The 17621-nt window shown below is 43.9% G+C and overlaps 1 protein-coding gene across 2 annotated transcripts in view; it reads left to right on the top strand.

Annotated features, from left to right (window-relative positions):
* Positions 1–1103: 1103 nt before the first annotated feature.
* Positions 1104–17621, top strand: part of ARHGAP40 (Rho GTPase activating protein 40) — a 35722-nt gene continuing 19204 nt past the window's right edge. Inside the window, exons 1-2 of one of the 2 annotated variants that reach the window (XM_081009239.1) lie at positions 1104–1517; positions 17243–17439. In XM_081009239.1, coding sequence (XP_080865365.1) covers positions 1408–1517; positions 17243–17439 — 307 coding nt within the window. In that variant the 5' untranslated portion in view covers positions 1104–1407. The remainder of the gene's footprint in view (positions 1518–17242; positions 17440–17621) is intronic. The other variant, XM_081009238.1, reaches the window with a different exon arrangement.

Below are 17621 nucleotides of genomic sequence, written 5' to 3' on the forward strand. Positions count from 1 at the left end.
GCACATACTATTATTTATTAGATTTCATACCCACCCTTCACCATAAGGTCCCAGGGAAGAGGTTACAATAAAACGATTCTGAAACAAAATGGTCACAACCATAAATTAAAAGGAGTGTACAAATGGCAACTTCATTATACATCTGTAAGCGCCATGCGAAAACGTTCTTGTTCAACCAGGCCTTCGGCTGATTAACAGTCTATGTCCTTTTAAATGTGTTTGCAAGAGGGTGTGTGGTTTTGTTTTGTTTTGTTTTTGGTTATGTTCTTTGTGGTTTTATTCTGTATTTTATGCTGTGAACTGCACTGAGATCATCAAATGAAGGGTGGTATACACATTTAATTAACAACAGCAGCAGCAGCAGCAGCTTCATTTGTAAAACAATTACATTTATTTAAAAAAATGCAAACATTTAAAAAATAAATCTATAAAGTCAGTTAAAAATAGTTCTGAGACAGATGCAGACTGGGATAATGATCTCCACTTAAAAGACTTGTTGGAAACATGTGGGATATGTTTATCATAAGGAGATCTGGAGTTCCTACACATCATATATTTAAAGTACATCCCTACCAAAAACCCTGGGAACTTTACCCCTCCAAGAGCTACAATTCCCAGCACGAACTACAGTTCCCAGTTTTTACTTTTGCGGGCTAGAGGGAGAGAAGAGAAATCTGTTTTAAATGTACACGGCCAAATTGTGAAGAAGCAGACTTCAGACAAAGGCACCGTGCCATCTTTTTGAGTAGTGTGTGTGTGTGTGTGTGTGTTTGTACAACCTTGTCTTTCTGGATCTTCTAGTTGTGGGCATGACTTCTGGAGCCGTACCAGAGCCTTTAAAGTGTAATATTTAAGCTTTTCACTCCCTGCCGTCTGACTACCAAAAGTAACTGTCTGTACCCTGATAGCATTTGTCGGGGCTAAGCTTGGTTGTAGATTGACCTGGTATGGACAGGTATTTCCCGTTTTGTTCCCGCCTCGCAGCCGACAAGAGATTGCCCAAAAGCAGTCAAAGTTTGGATTCTGCTGGCTTCGCCTGTCACCGGTAAAGCCTTGCATTTCCAGCTTGTGCCTTTCTTATGAGCCTTCCAAGCACGAGATGGCTGATGACTGTTCTTGGACCGAAGTCATGGGTATGCTGGCTAGATTTTTATCTCTCCGTTCTCACCCTGCCGTATATGAGGAGAGAAGAAGGAGGAGGATTTGCAGTCTAATTAGCAGCATTCCTGAGACGTGACTGGGTGGTGCTGCAGCCCTGTTGCGTTTGCTGCAGTCAGCTGCTCAACAATCCAAAAGTGTTCCAGGAACTTACTCTGTTCTGGGACTATTTGAAGAGAGACACAGATGGACTGGTGGTTGGTGTTTCTCTCTGCCGAGAAGAGCAATTTGTACTCTGTATAAAGGAATATGGATAAATTTGGAAAGCATGGCAGATCCGGATTTGTTAGGACTCGCATTCCTAGACCTCAGGTCCTACTGCAGCCAATCCAGCCTTCTGGTCAACCAGGTGTTTGCAGGTAATTCTCGCACCTTTGTTTTGGGATGCCTCCTTTTTGGTGATTTACACTAGCCTAGAAGGTGGCATGGAGTTAGGAAGACAGTATTGTGCTCTGCTGGTAGTGCAATCAAATGGAAAATCCCAAACTTAAGGTACTAATAAAACTCAGTATGCAAAGATTGTAGCAAATACCAGTAATTGATATCGCTTATTTGTTTGTTTGTTTGCAATAGCAGTCTAAATTGGTGCATTTTAAAAGAGCTTCTCAGTAGTCTGTTGCAGGAAATGCAAAAAGTTGTTTCAGTGTTAGAAACTGCTGCATAAACCCTTATTAAAGAAATGATAACTTGCCTTGGAAACTGTTTCTGAGTAAAGGGAAGTAAAAGCGATAGCATAACTTCTAATGGACTGAAATTTTCTCAATCATAGTTTAGAGCCAAATGTGGGAGTACGCCCAGAGTTTTTATATAAGATATACATAGGCTACATTTCTCAGCGCCTTTGTTTGCTTGTTGGTTCCAGTGAAAGCAGCTGGACAAGCTTCCAAGGAGATATACTTAGGATCACAGTGTCAGTATATTTATTGTGGCATTGTGGATATTTAGTCAACTATCATGCACTCTGACTTGGGAAGTACTTTCCATTTCCCATATTAATATAAGGCAGATTGATACATCAATACAAGTTTGGTAGTTTTGTTTTTGTTTTGACAGGCATTTGTTACCAGGAGTTTTTTTCTTTGCTTTATATACTTCTCATTCTAACAGGCTAGTTTCGGGTTTTTTGGTGGGGAAGTCGTGACTGAAGGATGGGCTTCTGGGAAATTCTCAAGAAGCAATGGCAAATAAAATAGGAGGGTCAACTTCATTTTGAAAACTTTAGGTGGCACAGATTAAGATGACTGTGGGTTTTTTTTATTTAAAAAATCTTGAAAGTGTATAAGGATCTCAATTTCAATATATCTGTTGTTGTTTTTGCCTCAAACTGCGTCATTATGGGATTTTAGTACAGTGGTACCTCGGGTTAAGTACTTAATTCGTTCCAGAGGTCCGTTCTTAACCTGAAACTGTTCTTAACCTGAAGCACCACCTTAGCTAATGGGGCCTCCTGATGCCACCGCGCCGCCGGAGCACGATTTCTGTTCTCATCCTGAAGCAAAGTTCTTAACCTGAAGCACTATTTCTGGGTTAGCGGAGTGTGTAACCTGAAGCGTATGTAACCCGAGGTACCACTGTATTAACCAAAGCCTGATGATGGAAATTCAAATATACTGCTTAAATTGAAATCATGCATGCATGCATGTAAGTCACCCAGTGCTTGCATAATGAATACTCTGTTACGTATTTGCAGGCATGATTGATGGTGCCTGTGACTATGTGATGCTTGCAAAATGATATGCCAAAAATCCCAATAGTTTAATTGCTCTTCCGAATGGCCACATGTTCAATTAGTGTCCCGGTAACCACAGCATCCGTACTGGATTGCCATTAAGATGCCTAGCCTTGTTGAACCCCGCAGTCTTCAGTGCTGTCCTTTCCAAGAACTGTTACTAAAGCTGTGGTTATTGATCCAGATTCCCTTGCATCATCTCCCTCTCCTCCTCACCCTTCCAACTTCATGTTGATGAAGCCTGTATTTCTAGTGTCAGTACGCCGACTGAGTGCCAGCTGTGCTGCATTTTCTCGCAATTCAAAAAAATCTGACTCGGTCACATTCCACAAGGTGACCAAACTTCATGCAGAAACTATTTGGTGCATTTTTGTGGCGGGGTTAACTTGCCTTCGAGATAAGCCTTAAAATAAACACCTATCCCTTTTTCTCTTTGTCTGTGACCCTGAATTTAACCCCATCTGTACATCTCGCTTCAAAGAAGATGTACTTCTAAGTGGCAGGTGCAGCGCTGAAGTCTGGATTTGGTTTTGTGAGCCAAACTGACCCCTCTCCATCTGGGGGTGGGGGGAAAGGGTGACTGCAAGGAGCTTATGGATCTGTGCTTTTAATTTGCATGGCCCGCAAATCTCTTTAAGCATGCAGCTTAAGTGGATCCTTCTTGGGTTCTGTTTTGGTGGCCTTGGAAATGTACTGTTTACATCATTTCTTGCTAATCACTGAGCCGGAATAGTTTCTGTTTCCCAATATTCTTCTTGAACAGCAAATGCTTCCCAAAAACGGGGGGTGGGGAGAGAGAGAGAGAATGCCTCCATTGTTATATGGTAGAAATTTGGTCTCCTCTGAAGGATGGGGTTGCAAAACCGTATTAAATTATATGATAGGTTTTGTACTGATCAAGTTAGTTGCATAACAGTCTAAACCGGCTTTCACCAGCCAGGCACCCTCCAGCTGTTTTGGACTACAAGTCCCATCAGCCCTGCACACATGCACCAGCTGGGACTGATGGGAACTGTAGTCCAAAACAGCTGGACGGCAGTGGGATGGTCTAAATATGGTGGGAAAGGCTTTCTGTCTAAGAATGAAAAAAGAGAATAGCATTATTTGTACATTCTACGTATTATACTGTCTGGTGGAAGAGCATGTTAGACATGTATCAAAATGACTACAAGGCCTGATATTCAAAGCACATGCTGTTTAAAACCCAACTGGAAAACGGTGGTTACCCTTCCAAACTTGTGAGGTGTGGGAAGTGAGGAAGGCCTCCTTTGGAAAGAAATTCCAGATTTGGTGGAGGGGAGAGGAAGGAATCATAAAGGTTCCTCTTTAAAAACCTTTCAGATTCTGACTTCCTTTTCATTTCAGTGGCACCAGTAGTGTCCCATCAGGCCTCTCGGTGAATTTTACAAACATAGAATTGTGGAGTTGGAAGGGACCACGAGGGTCATCTAGTCCAACCCCCTGCAGTTCAGGAATCTTTTGCCCAGCGTGTGGCTTGAACTCCCAACCCTGAGATTAAGAGTCTCATTCTCTGCCGACTGAGGAAAGTATGCAACTTCCTCTCTCACTGGATCACTCCTACACTTGCCAGGGAAAGTCTGCCACACATCTCAGTGTATGTATTAGTTATGCATTGGCTGACGAGCATAAGTTACAGCACCCTGCAGGGTCAGATAGGAGATTACAAGTATTGAAATGGTGTGCTCAGCTGCTTTTGTACCCTTTGTTTGTTTGTTTCATAACATTTATACAGTATGCCGTTTGATTGTAATTTTTAATTTTATTGGCATTTTATTTACAACATAACATAACCCCCCCATCCCCCCATACACAAATCCACCCTCATTAAACGTGAACATAACATAACATACAGTGAGCATAACATACAGCAATACAAACAACCAAATAAAAGACTTCCGTTTGATTGTAAAAAACACACAGAAAAGAATAAGCAAAAAGAATAAAACAATAAAGTGATTAGTCAAGAACAGCTATATAAAACAAAAAAATAAATAAATAAAATTAATGATAAGAGAAGCAGAGATTAAAACACATGCCAGAATTCTAGATATCTGAGTAGGCTTGCCTAAACAAAAATGTTTTTACAAGGTGCCAAAAAGTGAAAGTGCCTGCCTGGTAGCAATATGCAGGGAGTTCCATACTAAAATATCAATTTCTTACTAATGCAGGAGCAGTATTGTGTGGCAGCTATGTAACACTGCCGTTTTCGCAGATTGAAGTGGTCAAGTGGTCATGTAAGGGGTAAGGTGGTCCTGTAGGTAAACCAGCCCCAAGCTGCGACAGGGTCTCACTCCTGCCAGCAATTGTGCTGCAGCATTTTGCACACTAACTGTAGCTTCTTCAGTCTGGATAGCTCAGTTGGTGGGAGCATGATGCTGATAATGCCAAGGTTTCAAGTTTGATCCACAAATGGGACAGCTGCAGATTCTTGCATTGCACAGGGTTGGACTAGAAGATGATCAACTCTGCAGTTCCATGATGCTATGATTCTAGATCACGTGCAAGAGAAGTCCCAGATAGAGCATTAGAAGTCGCCGTTTCTCCCCCACCTCCTCTAGATGAGTGGGACAAAGGCCTTTATTATACATCTGTTGATTTACTGAAGTCTAGTCAAGGAATTGGCAGCTGAGCTTAAGAGGGAACCTAGATGTTTGCCTTCTACATCCCATCCAACCGTCTTACAACTTGAGCCACACTGTTTCCAAAACAGTTTTGAAGTACAGTAGTACCTCAGGATGCGAACGGGATCCGTTCTGAGCCCCGTTCGCATCCCAAACAGAACGTAAGACGCAACAGTGCGTTTGCGCGGGTCGCATTTCGCCGCTTCCGCACATGTGTGTGACGTCATTTTGACCGTCTGCGCATGCGCGGGTGGCAAAAACCAGAAGTAAAGCGCTCTGTTACTTCTGGGTCGCCACAGAGCGCAACCTGAAAGCACTCAACCTGAAGCGTATTTTCCCCGAGGTATGACTGTAGATGAAAACTGCAAAAACTTCTTTAAATTGAGAAAGAAAAGCTGCTGTTTGTTGTCAGGTGAATCAAGGAAGAGGTTAGGTTAGGTTAGGTTAGGCAAAAACAAACAAACACTGATCTTGGAGGAAATACAAATTGCCCCACATTGTGATTTTGTCTCAGCAGCAGAGAAAGCAGGAGATCATCATATACTTAGTAAAAGCTGTTTCATTTTTACCCCTTCATTATGGATAAATCAGTGTAACGGGAAATGGAGGACACAGCTCATTCAGCATCCAATTCCTTGGCGCATTGGGGATGACTTTGCAGAGGGGCTCTCAGCTGCATGGGCCTCCTTTGAGAGAAGTTCTTCTCTGAACTGTGAGAAAGCCCGTGCATTTTGTAATTGGCTAAGTACCGTATTTTTTGCTCTATAAGACTCACTTTTTCCCTCCTAAAAAGTAAGGGGAAATGTGTGTGCTTCTCATGGAGCGAATGCTGGCTGCACAGCTATCATAGAAGCCAGAACAGCAAGAGGAATTGCTGCTTTCACTGCACAGCGATCCCTCTTGCTGTTCTGGCTTCTGAGATTCAGAATATTTTTTTCTTGTTTTCCTCCTCCAAAAACTAGTTGCGTCTTGTGGTCTGGTGCGTCTTATAGAGCGAAAAATACGGTAGCTTGTCAGGGTTACGATTAGCAGGTGCCAGTGCCATTGTACTTGGTTTCTTCGCTTGATACATTGATTTGGAAGTGAAGGTAGTCCTGTCTCACTACCCTTTGATTTTGACTTGGCTCATAAATTTGATAAGCAGGTGCTCTCCTTTTGATTGACCTAGTTGCCACAAATGTTGAGAAACTGAATGCCATTTGTGCCTGTAGAGGCAACAGCCACCCTAGTTCATATAGGGAAAAACAGAACTGGGAGTGGTGAGAACTGCCCTGTGGCTGTTACACAATTACTTCACCTCCCCGCTCATTGCCTAATCTTTTTATCCTTTTACGCTAACAGTTTCCATCCACGTTAACACTGAATTGGCATTTGTGGAACACCTCAGAGCCCTGCTTTGAGCATGTCTACTTATTGGAGTTTTATTTATTTTACAAGGAAATTCACCAAGATAAAAAGAAAAATCCAGGCATAATTAATAACGCCAAACAGGGAGAAAGGGAAGAAAGAGCTTCCATTAAGCCACAGGTCATATATGGCTATATTCCTTAGCTCAAAATCAGTGGTCACACATATGCTGATTAAACAATTTCATTTTCATTCTCAAAAAATTATGAAGTCATAACTATTATACAAGGATCAGCCTTGCGTTCTACAATGTTGAATAAATACATTCAGTCAGGAAATGTGTGTGAGAAAGAAATTATGTTCTCTTGCTCTAATGAGATACCTTAGCTTGGCCATCAGGGTATAATCTCAACATCTATTAAAGCACTCTGTAATAGATGGAATGTTCCTTGACATCCATTTGGAAATAGGTATCTATAGTATTGGAATTTTGATCTATGAAATTCTTAACCTGTTGTGTTGCTTTGTTGAACTAGTGGCTGCATACAAGAGCCACTTATAGTGGAATTAGACCTGAATTCAGATCTGCATTCAGATCTGTTAAAACTATTGGATGGCCATTTGCCCGTATTCTGACTGACCTCCTTTGCAGGGTTTGTGAGAATAACATGAAGGGAGGTGGAAGAGTGGAACAATACGATAATCTTTATTGTCGTTGTCCCATACAGAACAACAAAATTGAAAAATCTACATAAAACATTCAAAACCCAACAAGCCTGCTATCCCAGCTATCCCAACCTGGTTAGCCCCCTAAAAACTCTGATACCCCATTTTTAAATACAATATACTCCCATAGAGACTCCTTATACTGTGTTTAAAACCAAAATTGCATTTGGGTAGAAACTTTCTCAGGCGGCTAGTCCTAGTCCTTATAGCCCTGTACCTTCTTCCAGAAGGCAGAAGCTGAAAGAGATCATTTCCGGGGTGTGCACTATCCTGCGTTATCTCTGCAGCTTTCTTATGGCACCTGGAAGCCTAGATTTGATCCAAGGTGGGAAGAGTGCACCCAATTATTCTCTCCACAGTCTTTACAACCCTGGACAGCATTGTTTTTCCCTGACCGTTCAGCTCCCAAACCACACACACAGACCATAAGTTAATACACTCTCCACAGTACAATGGTAAAATGCCATCAACAGGTCCTCTGAGCGTGCTCCTCTGAGGTCTTCAGAAGGGTAGGATAAAATGCAATTTAAAAAGGAACTAACCTCCACTGGCCTCTTGTAATGTAAAACCATAAAGCAGATAAGCATCATAAAACAGCATTCCAGCAGCAAAGGGAACCAATTCTTTGAATCAGTTACCTCCCAAGACCTGAAGGAAGTGATGCATCTAAATGTGAAATCAGACAACAAGCAAGCTTGCTGGTGTCTCAACTTGATTCTTAAGCTTTACCTGAGCTGATTCACACAACATACTAAGCCACACTTTAGCTTAGCAGGACCATGCAAATGTGCAGATTCCTGGAGGGAAGTCGCATCCGCTTTGCTACTCTCTAGGGCTCCACACTAAGCAAAGCCAAGGTTTGCCTTCACACAACCTTGAGTCTCCGTTCCAGTGGCATGCTAAGCCAAACCGGCAGCAAAAAGGATCTGGGAGGAGCAGATCGGCTCTGGAGCCCAAACAGGAGCCCACCTGTTTGTGCAATCTCACAAAACCAAGGTTTAGCTTAGCAAGCTGTGTGAACCAGGCCACTGGTACAGTGAACCAACGTTAAGAGCCCCGAAGTTCGAACCCTGTATGGGACAGTTGCATGTGCCTGCATTTCGGGAAGTTGGACTAGATGAGCCATAGAGTCACTTCCAACTCTACGATTCTGTGTATGCCAAGATTTGGCATGTCCTACTAAGCCAAGATTTGGCATGTTGTGCGATAACAGTGCCAGAGGCTGCACCAGTAGCCTCTGGGAACTGCAGATGTTTGTGGAGAGGCAACAGTCCTGGTTGCAGATAATGGGCTGTCATCTCCACACTGTTCTAATACAGCACCTATACCAAACAGGTCCTTAGCAGTTGCTAGCCTTTTGCATTCTTGATTGTAATTCTGTTGCATGCAACTGTGTCAGAAATAGAGGGTTGCCATGTAAAAAAAAAGCCTGTAAAAGCATTAGAGCCTGCTAGGTCAGGCCAGTGTTCTACCTGTTGTATGGAGATCTCCACACCAAAGATTCAAAGCACATGGCAATCTCCCAAAGGATCCTGGGAACTGTAGTTTGTGAAGGGGGCTATAGCAATTGTAGATCTTGTAAAGAACAAACTACAGCTCCCAGGATTCTTTGGGAGATGCCATGTGCTTTGAATCTTTCATGTAGAAATCTCTATACAACAGCCAAGTTACTGTGGCATCATCTGAAGTAAGCCCTGCTTTTTGCCTGGCTGGAATGTGCCCTGGACATCTCCTCCTTGCTGAATAGAGGTGTGTGTGTGTTTGTGTGTGTGTGTGTGTGTGTAGAACCCTCTTGTGTTTTGCATGGGCAGAAAGTATCCTACTGTACAAAGATAGGCGTTGGATCCACTGCTGCTTCTCATTTCGGCTGCTGGGTCCTGCCCAGATCCCCACAAGGGAATGTTACTCACTCCTGCCCTATCACCATATCTCCCCTTGCCTGTACCCCTGTTGATCTGCACACCCCAACTTTTCTTCCCTCCCTCCCTCTCCACTGTCTCCAACTTTTAACTCTCCAAGGCACCTATCTTCCTGTTTTCTCACTTGGCTGCTTTCCCCACCTCTTTTATGATTATTATTATTATTGTTGTTGTTGCTGCAAAGTTTCTGCACTGCAAGGAAGTCCTTGTATCTGTTGATCAGGCCAATGTAGGCTTAAGTAATTGCTTAGTACAATCCGTTATTGCAACGAGAGTGCTCCAGGCATAAACTTGGAAGCAAATTAAAGAGGGACTTAGTTTCCCACTTCATTAACCCCCTCCCCCTTGCTCTTTTTTTTTTATCCCTTTCATCCATCCTGTCTCTGCTAACAGATTATTTGACCTTGAGAGACTAGTTGAAGGTTGGCGGAAGAGCTGAATTTCTTGAAGCTGTCTGTCATTTCCTCTGACTTCCTACAACTCTCGGCGCCCCTCTTTACCAAATCCTTCCCTGGTTATATGTGTGGTGTGTGTACTGTGTATACACAACTTTGTGGCCTGATCCACTTGAATGGTCAAGCTTTCACCGGGCTCCTTGCTCAGCTGTGTCTGAATAAATCCTTTCTGCCTAAGTTCTGATAGCATCAGGCTAAAGGACCATTTAGTTCAGCATCCTGTTCCGACAGTGACCAGTCAGATGCAACAGCACTCTCCCCCAGTTGTGATTCCCAGCAACTGCCATTCAAAGGTAGACGGCCTCTGACAGTGGAGGTACTTTGCCCCTAGAAATCACTCTAGTATTCGGAATGTTCTTCCAGTGTCATTGGCATGGATGTCTTTGAGATGTCGCTGTCACCATTTCCGTTTTTATTGCAAGCTAAGTTGGAACCACTGTGAAGTGGATCACATTTTTGTTGGCTTCTGCTTGTGGCAAGCAAGTCTACCCTTTAAAGCAGTTGAGAACAATAAGAGGAAATGCTCTATTAATGCAGCTGCTGAACTGGAAGGCTGTCTAATTCCATCCTCCATGTGGAAAGGGCGTTGAGAAACGCAAGGCAGGAATCCAATAGCTTGCGGGGGCGGGGAGCATCTATTTGGGTGGAATGATTCAACCTTGGAACAACCGACTGCATAGCAACCTTGGCTTATGTTTACTGGTCAGTAACCAGTGTAAAGGGCATATTTTGGCCTCGTGTGCATCTTTCCCCTTTTTTGGGGTCTGTTTTTATGGTGATGAATATTGAAAGTTACTTGATGGGCTCTAATGTTGAGTTAACAACTGGAAATGTCCTCTAGGGTTATGTACACATTAGTGGCTTAAAATGCAGCAAATCTGTTTTCGCCTTCTGCGTTTCAAGTCATATTTGCATGGTGCTGTACACATCGTAAGGGGAAGTGGGGATATCATCATCACCCAATGTGCACGGCCTATTCAGACACACATGCCCCGAACTCCTGTTCATGAAGCTGTCATTTGCACATGTGCACTTATGAGCACACGTGCGATTGCTGTCTCAAATGTGCACATATGTCTTAAGTTCGACGTGAATGTGGCCTAAGTTTTCTAGTTGGATTGAAGCGGGTTAGAGAGAGGGGGGAAACACATCAAAAGCAATAGATCTCCAGTAAGTGAAGGAATGGTATGGTTTGTGGCTACCATCATGTGTATATGACTTCAAAAACTAGCAGAGGGAGTACGCTGGATGCAAAGTAAGTAGTAATGCACACACAGCCCTAGATTGCAATTCTCTGCACCCTTAGCTGGGAGTAATCTTCTTTGAACACCACATCTGACATAACAAGCATGGGATTCATCTGCTTGGATGACTTAATTTCTTACAGGCACACCACAAACCAGGTTGAGAAGAAGAAGAAGAAGAAGAAGAAGAAGAAGAAGAAGAAGAAGGCAGTTTGGATAGGAAATTAACAGCTAACCACTTGTGTTCTGGGTCCTTAAGCACATATAATGAGATTTAGGGCAAAGCTATGTCTTCTTTCTTCTCTTTCTTTGGCGATCACTCGTAGCCGAGTAAGATTGTCTTCCATAAACACGGTTTTAACAATGAGTCCGTAAGTGACTGTGGAGGCCAATTCTAGATCCACACGTCCTTTCACAGTGGGGACATTGGTTTCCGAGCGGGAGTTGATCACAGTGTGGATTTGCCAAGCGTGCCTTCCTCCTAGCACGTTTCTCCCTTGCGTCCTGAGTTTGAGTGTCTTCAAAGTCCATGACACCTTTGGTAAAGGCTGTTATCATAGGGTTGACAGGCCCAGGTTTTGACTTCCAAAATGTATGCATTTGCTACAGGAAAAGTGCTGCTGTGTAATACATGCTATTCCTAAAGCATCAGTGCATAGAAATGAGGGCAGTGCTATATGCGACTTGGTTGTTGGATTGGGTGCAACGCAGCGCCAGCACTTAAGGGTGCAATCCAAACCCACAGTCGACTTCATGTGTGTTGGGTAGGGTGAAGTTCTCCCTTCACCCAGCTCAGAACAGCTCCCTGCCTATGGAATGATGCTCCCTGCTCTGCCCACAGGTAGAAGTACTGCTGGTGTACTCTGTATAAAGCCTGGAAATGGAGCATCTGGGCAGAGGGTAGGGGCTGAGCCAGCCTGGGAACCACTGGTGACATTGTGACCTTCCTCTGCTTGACAGGGGTTTGGATTACGCAGTAAGGTTTTTTCCCCTTAAAATATTGAAAATTAAAATATGAGAGTTCAAGTGAACTTGATTTAGTCATCTTCTTCTAACCCTCTTCCCCACTGTGCTATTGTAGCAGCTGCCCCCAATGATTCATTGCCAAAATAATCTACACTTTATCTAAATTGCTCCTCGCCAGAGATCACTCAGTGTTCCTTCCTTGCTGCCTTCAAAGGGAATTCGACTTAACTTCACTGACGCACATGTTGATTCAACGACCTCCATGTTTCCAGATGTTGCTTATTTTTCAAAGTATTTCTTGAATCCCATACATTGTGTTTCCATAAAACATAGCAGATTCTAATCTACATCAGAAACAGCAACTTTGAAGTGTGCGTATGTGTGTGTTCAGTTTTTTTTGGAAAGCATAATTGTCTGAAAATGTAGCACAAAGCAGATTCTTCTGTGACTGCTACTATTAGTGAGCAAAGGCATTGAAATGCAACAAGTTTAAAGTTGCACTCCTTCTCTATGCATGGTTAGTCCTTGTAACTCATTGCCACAGGACATGGGTAGGCAAACAAAGGCCCGGGGGCAGGATCCGGCCCAATCGCCTTCTAAATCTGGCCCACGGATGGTCCGGGAATCAGCATGTTTTTACATGGGTAGAATGTGTGCTTTTATTTAAAATGCATCTCTGGGTTATTTGTGGGGCATAGGAATTCGTTCATCCCCCCCCCCCCAAAAAAAAATATAGTCCGGCCCCCCACAAGGTCTGAGGGACAGTGGACCGGCCCCCTGCTGAAAAAGTTTGCTGACCCCAGCCATAGGATGTGGCGGTTTAAATTTGGGTATCTTTTAAATGAGTGATAATGACCTACATCTTCCTACCAGGAGCGCTTTAGTCTACATAAAATTGGTAGTGGATAACTGAGGCACAGTACTTAGCAGAAGTTTTGTCCTGCCTGGTTAGCATCCTTAAAAATCTGGTCCATTGTCCTTTATCCTGTAGCAGCCTATCGAGTACCTAGAGAAACCCCACAAGCAGGAAATGAAGGCACTAACCCTGCTCTTGCTGCTGTTCCCCAGGAGCATGCTGGATTTTGCATATGGTTGTAGCCATTGATTTCCCTATCCTCCAAGGATTTGTCTCATTGACTTTTAAAGCTATCTGTTGACTGGCTGGTAAGATGCTCTCCCAATAGCTAGCAAATAGCTGGAAGGCTCAGCCTGTCTTCCAGGCAGCGATCGCTGCTGGAGAGCTAGTCTAGCACAGGTGGGGCAGCACTGGTTCTAGGTTCAAAGTCAAGTCCTGGCTCCAGTGAGCAGAGCTGGGCCAGGCAAGAGTCGAATTCCAGAAAGGCCAGAGATCACGAGTCTGGTTCCAATATGAAAGTCAGTTGGCAGCAAAGGGTCGGGTTCTAAGATGGCCGCTATGGGTGAGGTTCCAGAAATGTGCCCAGACAAAGTCAAGTTTAGGTCTTTGATAATCGGAAGGAGCAGCATGGAGAGCTTTGAGCGGTACTGAAAGCTGGGCAAATTGAATTTGGACGTTGTTCTGACAACTAGCAGATTCAAGTGGCTGGCTCCATCCCCACAATGAATGAGGATTTCACTGTGAATGGGGGACTGCTTACTTTAGAAACCTTTGAGTGTGGAGGTGATGGCAGCCTACTGGTAGCTATGGTACTGGATTTCAATGATGGGTACTACCTCCTCAGCACAATGTGTGTGTGGGGGAACTGTCTTGTTGTCCCTTCCCACACAGGAGCTACCTTTGTGGCTTCTCTCACTTCAATTAAAAGTGGATGATGTGATGTGGCAACTTCTCCCATGGGTCTTTTGTTTGTTTGTTTGTTCAGGAATGGTGTGCAGCCAGAGAAACTGCAGAGCGCCGGATAAATCAAATGTTTGCAAATTCTTAAGTGTACTGCAAAAGAGGCAGAAATACAAAAATGCCTTTTGCAGGTGAAGAGAAATTGGAAGACAGTTTTGGCACAGCACAAGATCTATGCAGCACATCTTATTTCAGGTGTGAGAGTGAGGCACTTCCTTGGGCCTCTTTCGCTGAGGAGGTGGGATTAGGGCCCTGGTTCATGACATCCTTCTTAGTAGAGGCATACCTTTCTTGCCCTCCCTACCTCAGCTAAGGACGAAGTCATCTGGGTCTGTGCCTGTGAAAAGGATCAAGGGAAGGGAATCTGGAGTGTTGGTGTGAGACTAAGTCAGAGAACTAGCTGTGAGCTCTGGAGAACACCTTTTAGGGCTGTCTCACAGGAGAGCTGATACAGGCACAAGAGACTTCACTCTTTGTAGAAGTAAAGCTTTGTGTCCACATATGCTCAACGTGGTTATGGCTTGCTTATGTGGTATCTTTGCCTCACGGTGCCCTCTCCTGAAATACCAATCTTGTCACAGTTACCAATGCCTGGCGATGCCTACATTGGATTATGATTATTTTAATGTTATTTATTTATTCGAGATATTTCCACACTGCTTAATTATTCCCCTTTCTAAGCAGCAGACATTAAAAAAAAAAACCATCAGAAAAGAGGGCAATAAACAATTATTGTGAAATTAACAGAACCTTGAAATGCCTGTTGTAATGCATTATACATGGGGCTGCTTGTGAAGAAAGTTCAGAAACAAAATGGGAGAGGAAGGTTATGAAGTTGGAACTGATCAGATATTGTCAGTATTGAAAGACCTTCTTGGCTCCTGAGTGGTTTCCAGGCACAATGCACAGTACCGTTGTTTTGTTTTGTTTGCCTGTCAAACCATAAATAGCCTAGGACCCAGATTATCTGAAGCACCACCTACTCGCAGATGAACCTATCAAAGTGTAGACGTAGTCAGATGAGGTCCTGCTTTTGAGGTCCACCAGCTTCAGGAAGTGTGGCTTGTCAGTGTTGGTAACCCTTGCAAAAACTTCTCCCTGGTGCTCACCCTACTATTCCCAAGGCACCAGGTGAAACCTGCCCTGCTTTCCAAAATTTTTGGCAGGGTGGAATGATGGCATTGGTAGATGACTTTTCCTGTTAGTGCTGAAGCTTTTCCTGCCTGATTTGGACAACTTCATTTTGTGTTTTCTTGCTGCATTGTCTTAACTGCGTATGTAAGTTGTAATGGGAAATTATTGATTTGGTATAAATCATTAAATAACAAAAAGTTTGGATTTGTGGGTGAGTTTAGGCAGGTTTTATGAAAGCTGAATGCAGTGGGAAATGAATTACAAATGCTTTGAACTAAGTGACCTCAAGACATATTGTTTCAAATGAATTAAGGAGGCAAATAGTATACAATCATTCTGGATGATTTAATCATTCTTGAGTGAGTTTGACTATATATCATTATCTTGTAGCAATTTTTTGGCCCCCAAAGGAAAGGTGGCTGCAGGAGGTTTTCCTCCTCACGTGACTGTGATTTCCCTCCCCATTGCAGCACTGGCTGCATGGAGGGGTTCCTCTTTGCCTTTCTGCAATATGAGGGGAATTTAAGATGGGTCACCTGAGCTCTGGGATGGGCTCTGTGACTGCACTGTGCTAAGAATATAAGAGCTTGCTGGATCAGGCCAATGACTCATCTAGTTCAGCCTCCTGTTCTCATAATAGCCAACCAGAAGTGTGTCGGAAGCAAGATATGAGTGCAACAGCGCTCTGCCCATCTCCATTTCTGAGCAACTGGTATTCAGAGGCATGCTGCTAATAGTCATTATGTGTGTGGTATACAGTTATGCCTCGTGTCGCGTTAGGTTCATGTTGTGTCTTTTCAGCTTGTGAAGGTGGCAAAACCAGAAGTGTATATGGATCGTGTCCACAGCTAGAGGTACCACTGTACAGTTGTACCTCTGGTTATGAACTTAATTTGTTCCAGAGGTCCGTTCTTAACCTAAAACCGTTCTTAACCTGAGGTACCACTTTAGCTAATGGGGCCTCCCGCTGTTGCCGTGCTGCCGCCGCACGATTTCTGTTCTCATCCTGAGGTAAAGTTCTTAACCCAAGGTACTACTTCCAGGTTAGCGGAGTCTGTAACCCGAGTGTTTGTAACCCGAGGTGTTTGTAACCCGAGGTGTTTGTAACCTCAGTCTGGGATCTGTTCCGGAGCCCCGGACGCTCGATGAAAGGGACACTCGACAAATCACCACTCTGTGCACACGTGCGGAGTGGTTTGCGCTTCTGCCCATGCGTGAGTGGCAAACCCAGAAGTAACCCTTCTGGTACTTCCAGGTTTGCCGCTGACGTTCGCCGAAATGGACAGTCGACCGGGCGGACGTTCGCGGAGGTATTACTGTATGTGTGTGCATGCGTGAAGTTAAGAAGTAACAATGCCCACTGCATGCCTGCAGCCCTGGGGGTTTTGCAAAAGGGGCAATGTGACCCTTGGGCTGAAAAAGTTTACCCAACCCCCGTGGGTTGAGTATGGCAGGGTGCTTTAATGGGTTGTATGTGGCTTAAAGTGAAAGGAGATGAAAATAAATAGCCTTTTTCAAGGTCAAAGGCCTACAGCATATATTCAGCTCCCACTTCAGTTTTATGTGGGCCCCAAGTGCTACCAATTCTTAGTTCTCTCCCATCACCCTGCACCCAAATAGGTACACATAGAGACCAATGAAGCGAAGCCCCTCTGTGCTCATGCCATATTTAAAAGGCTTCCAGGTCAGACTCTCATTTTCCTGGGATTGCAATGATTTTCCTCTTCAAGTTTTGGAAGCTTTGACTCTCACAGGCTTAAATCAGCTCTGAATCTTTCCCAAGAACCAGAAGCTCTGGTGCTTCCTTTGCATTCTCCACAGAGTGTTCCCTTCTAGGTCATGTACAGGACAGTTCAAGGAAGTTTGCATTGTTGCAGCTCCACTCGCGTCAAAAGTCTGGGCTCGGTTTTATCCTTCAGTCCACATTATCACTAAACAAAAACAGAAAAATAAGACACTTTGGAATTTTATCTATTTTCTGGATGTCATCTTTGTAGGGAGAATGATGGGGGGGGGGTTGTGTGTGTGCGCACGCAGTAAGCATGAATGCCAAGCAGATATCTTTCAGTCTCTGAAACATTTGCTTTCCTTTCCCCTCCTCATTAGAAATTGCGCTTGCAGAATGAGCCGCTTTCCTCAGAAAAGTTCCTCGGAGCTGCTGCAGTCAGAATGCAGGCATTCCAGGGCAGATTCCTCGAGCAACTTAGCAATGGATACTTTTTGGCTAGAGGTGGAGAGCATCAAAGAGAGTACCGAATGTGAGCCGGACGAATGCAACCTTACAGATGCCAAACCCCCAGAAGGTAAAAAGTTTCTGTAGCTCCACTTGAGTTGTGGGAACAAAGAATAATATGCAAAAGTGCCTGTTTACTGGAGTCATCAGCTGAGTAAGATGCTTAAAGGGGGGGAAAGGCATATTTTATTATTCACCGTATTTTTCGCTCTATAAGACGCACCAGACCATAAGATGCACCTAGTTTTTGAA

Source organism: Podarcis pityusensis (genome assembly GCF_964106645.2).
Source record: "Podarcis pityusensis genome assembly, chromosome: 6".
Lineage (NCBI taxonomy): Eukaryota > Metazoa > Chordata > Lepidosauria > Squamata > Lacertidae > Podarcis > Podarcis pityusensis.